Raw genomic sequence first — 4363 nt, 5'->3', positions numbered from 1 at the left:
GACACACACATGCACAAACACCCCGTGACTGGGCTTCCTGTAAAACAATCAGAGCATGAGGGTCCAGAGAATTGGCGGGAGGTAGGGGGCAAACAGAGAGAGGAGAGGAATGCAGGATTTGAAGAACAGATGAGAGAGGACGGAGATGGATGGAAGGTTTGTAAAGAGAAAAAAAGCTGAACCAGAACTCCTACATCACAGGGATCGGAGAGATGGAAAGACAGAGAGACAGAGTTAAGAGCAGAGTACAAACATTCCGACAAAGTTGCTGCTTGGCCCGGCGCATCCAAGTATGGTCCAACCCAGAATACCACACACACACACACACCACACACACACACACACACACACACAACACACACACACACACACACACACACACAGCCGCCTACGCTTTGCCCTTGATGCCCTTGCTCTCTGTATAAGTGTGTGTGTGGCTATTGCCCCGATGCCAGTGAGGCAGCAGGCTGACTTGGCGAGCAAAGTGTCCATTCTCTAGTAAAGCCAGCTCCACAGCCCTTTTCCTTAGAACTGAGCTGCTTGCTGAGCAGAAACAGATGTGGGCCCCGTCCCTTCTGTTCCTCCATCTTGGGTCTGCATCATCACCACCACAGATCCTGTCTCTCACTAAGAGAAACTGGGATTTCAGCAGAAACAGATGGGCCAGCACCCTCAGCTCCTCCATCTTTGGTTCTACGTCATTGCCAAGTGCTGTGAATTCAGGAGAAACCAGATGTGCTCAGTGACTGCTGTGTTCACTATGTTGGCACTGTTGAATGGGATATGAGAAAAATAAGTAGAAGTGTCATAGATATTACGGTGGTCCCCTGTTGTGGTATGAGAACTGTGGAAACAGATCTATCTGTAATGTAGAGGAACAATGTAACTTAAGTTAAAGTCATCTAGCTTTCCTCTCTTTTTCCTGCGCTTGTGAGTGCACTTGGAGACTCCTAGGAATTCAATTTCAATTTCAGTTGCACAATCGTCTTAGCAACAAAAATGAGGGAAAACAGTTCATGTTTCTTCAGTATAGTGAATCTAAAACAAAGAAATTGGTTTTCTTCATTGCCAAACATATTGACAATGTGCCAACATGGATGTTTTGAAACAAGGAAAACACTACTGGAATTGTATCTCATGTGAGTTATTGGCACATTCTTTGCTTCAGACTTGATTATCTGAAAAAAAGAATTCTTCTGGCATTTTCATTTAAGAGTTTTTCCTTCCAAGTACAGTTTACAGAGTAAACAAAAGTACCAATAACAATATGGGTCATCAAGATTTGATTCATCTAAACAAGAACGCAAGCTTACATTAAGAGATGTCTTGCAGCACCCTCAAAACAAAGCTAACTCTTCTAAATGTGGCCTAACATGACAATTACAGTACAATTGTAAAGTCAAGTAGAGAAGAGCCTTTAAGTAAGTTAACTGGCACCCTTTATAAATGTTGCCTTATTAGAAAATGGTAAGAAAGCTCAAATTAAAATCCTAAATGACCAAAATTGCAAGTAAAGAGTACAAGGACATTGAAAAACATCAGACAACCAAAAATGTTACAAACAGGAATTCTTGGGAGGCAGATCCATAATTGTATTATGCAGAAAACACCAGTAGATACATTGTTGCTTGTAACAATGATGTGGGTTTTGCTTGTGCTATTTTTTTTACTCTGACACATTTTCCAACTAATGAAGTTGCAGCACCAGCAAAGATAATTTTAGAACAATGACAGTGGCAAAAGGAGACTTATAAAAGCACAATGTCCTGTAATGTTTTGGTGATGTCATCCTCATTAGCTTTAGTGGCCTTTGACCAAGTCATGACTCAGCCTTTATATTAACATCAAGCTCCTCTTTCAGCTCCTCCTGCTGTAACTGTTGTAATATGACTAGAAATGTGTGAACACACCCCCACCCTTCCCTTACTGGACTGTTTTGATGTGGATCGCCATGGCGATAATCTCAGCCCCCACCCCGCGCACTCCAACCCCTTCCCAAAAACCCAAATACGGCTATGTTTGTAAGGCAAGATGGAGGGCAGTGGGGTGGAAGAGAGAGTCTAGAAGAGGGGACACTGAGAGAAAAAAGTTAGAGATAAGCGAGGGAAATAGGAAAGAAGTGAAATGATGGACAGACATTGGGGGAACAAAAGAGCCAAAAAGGCAGGATGTACAGAAAACAGAGAGAGAACAAGGGATGGCTTTACCAGTACAGGAATGTCTTTCCCGCTGATATCATGTAACAGGACTAGTGGGATTAGAAGGGGAGGTTGTTCTCGCAAATCACAATGAGAACACCAGACATTTCCCTATCCAGCTGAATGAACCTTGTGATACAAGCGATAAACTCGCCACACTATCAAACTACAGCACCCGGCCACTCTGTATTGAAGACTGGGTTACATAATATATTAAGTCCTTTCAGTCCTTTCAACTGCTTCAGTGGGGTAAAAGTGACTTTGACTCAAACATATTAAGTAAAGAAACAGACAAAATGCATAAACCGCAGACATCTGGGGCTTAGTGCTCAAGTGATGTGTGTACACTTAAAAGATGTTAAATGGATTAAAAGATTGGGCATGTTGTATTTTAAGACGAATATTGGGCTAATTTTGAGACGTCAGTATGGTTGCTGTAAACAAAGGAGAGGGTCGTAGAGAAGAGCTGCTACCACCCTTAACTTCTTCACATTTTGTGTCGCTGGGCTTTTTATGCTGGAAGCAGTGAGAAATCTATCAATGATTCACTTTCTACGTGTTTGACTGACTCAAGAACTTTGACTTCAGTTGGAGTTAAATAACAGGGGTCAATGAGAAATTTGGTAGGTGTGAATTTAGTTTTAAAAAAAAGCAACCCTGTGAGAAAAGCCTTTATGGTAAATGTATGGTTCTCCAAGCACCCAAGTCACTTATGTCCGAAACAGAATCTGAATAACAGAATCCATCACTTTAACAGATAGATGAAGCCAGCAATGTTAAGTGAAATAAAACAGTCAACTCATTGTTTTAGCCATAGTCTCCAGTAGTTATGGACATTACACCAATATTGCTTTCTGACAGTTGGCATCAAATAAACATCAAAATAATAAAAATGTGTTTAATGTTGGTATTTTGCATGCAGGCCTCTTGAGCCAACAGATCATATGCCAATTTTGTTTCCCCTGTACACATTATAACTCAAGATTGGTGTGTTTTGAAGCACTTAAGTGTGTGAAGAAAGATCCGTTTTGTGGACACGCTTGGTGTCTGGATGGGAGGATAAATGTGCCAAAACAGATGTGTTTTATATTTTATCTGCAATAGTATTCTGTCTCTGCTGTCTGTCTGAGTGTGAATTTGTCTTCCACTCTGTCTGCCAGCCTGCAGTCACTCTCTCAAGACTTTTTTTTGGGCTGAGCAGGGTCGGATGGGGTCAGGGTTCTGAGAAACTCATCCCCCATAATCCCTCGCTGCCTGGCCAGGTTGCTGCGCTGTTCGCAGCACGTACACACTTGCATAAACAGACGTGCATACATGCGCACACATTCATGCTCTTCTTGGAAAAATGGAGAGAGTTTTGTGTCGCTTGGCAGTTGAGACGCTCATCTCTCTCCTTAGTGAGAGGGCCGCAGTGGACAAGGTCTCTCTGTCTTTCTCTGTCTACATTTACATGCACACATGAAACCCGGTTATTGAGAGAAATCAGGTTAAGGGCAGGGAATCGGAGAATGCAATTACATGTGTTTATACTGTGACTTATTTATTTTACTTTCAGGATAAGTTGGACTTTGGATTTCATTATTTTGGACACATAGACGCACAAATGTGTGGTATGCATTGCTTGGGGAATTTGAGTCCTTGCACCACAAAAAAGACAGTGCATGTGGTGTGTGTGTGTGTTGCTTTCTACTCATCTTTTGCGTTGCTACCATAGAAATGCCTTATATAGTCTGTGTCATTCACGTGCACACTTTCAGAATCCGTTATACATGGCCAAAACTCAGATTTCAACTGCAGAAATCAAGCTGTATTATCAAATCCAATCCCCTGTCAGATAAATCCGGTTATGCAGAAAGATAATAACAAACAGGGTTCTTCTTTGCATGTTTGTCTCTCCCACTCTGTTTTTGTTTATTGTTGTCTCTTTATTTTTTAATTTGAATTTATATATTCTTTCTATCCTCTGCCCTTACGGTATTTGCTTTCCTTTTTCTTATGCTACTTGTCCATTTCTCTGTGCCAGTCTCTCAGTCTGTCTCTCCTCCTCTAATCCCCTTTATAAACGATCAGGGCTCTGGCCATGAGAACCAAACCTTCACCATGACAACCACAATTTCAGGCATGTCCCAATGACTTCTCTGCCGTGTGTGTCTGTGTGTCTGTGT

General features: G+C 41.8%; 1 protein-coding gene across 1 annotated transcript in view; it reads left to right on the top strand.

The window, feature by feature from the left end:
* Positions 1-4363, top strand: part of fndc3ba (fibronectin type III domain containing 3Ba) — an 81131-nt gene that overhangs the window by 41944 nt on the left and 34824 nt on the right. The window contains exon 5 of the mRNA XM_035673670.1: positions 3359-3482. Within this exon, the coding sequence (XP_035529563.1) occupies positions 3359-3482 (124 nt within the window). The remainder of the gene's footprint in view (positions 1-3358; positions 3483-4363) is intronic.

Source organism: Morone saxatilis, unplaced genomic scaffold, assembly GCF_004916995.1.
Source record: "Morone saxatilis isolate NCDOM2014 unplaced genomic scaffold, NCSU_SB_2.0 Contig3, whole genome shotgun sequence".
In the NCBI taxonomy this organism is placed as follows: Eukaryota; Metazoa; Chordata; class Actinopteri; family Moronidae; genus Morone; species Morone saxatilis.
The sequence above is the reverse complement of the archived record's forward strand: the minus strand, read 5'-3'. Positions and strand labels throughout refer to the sequence as shown.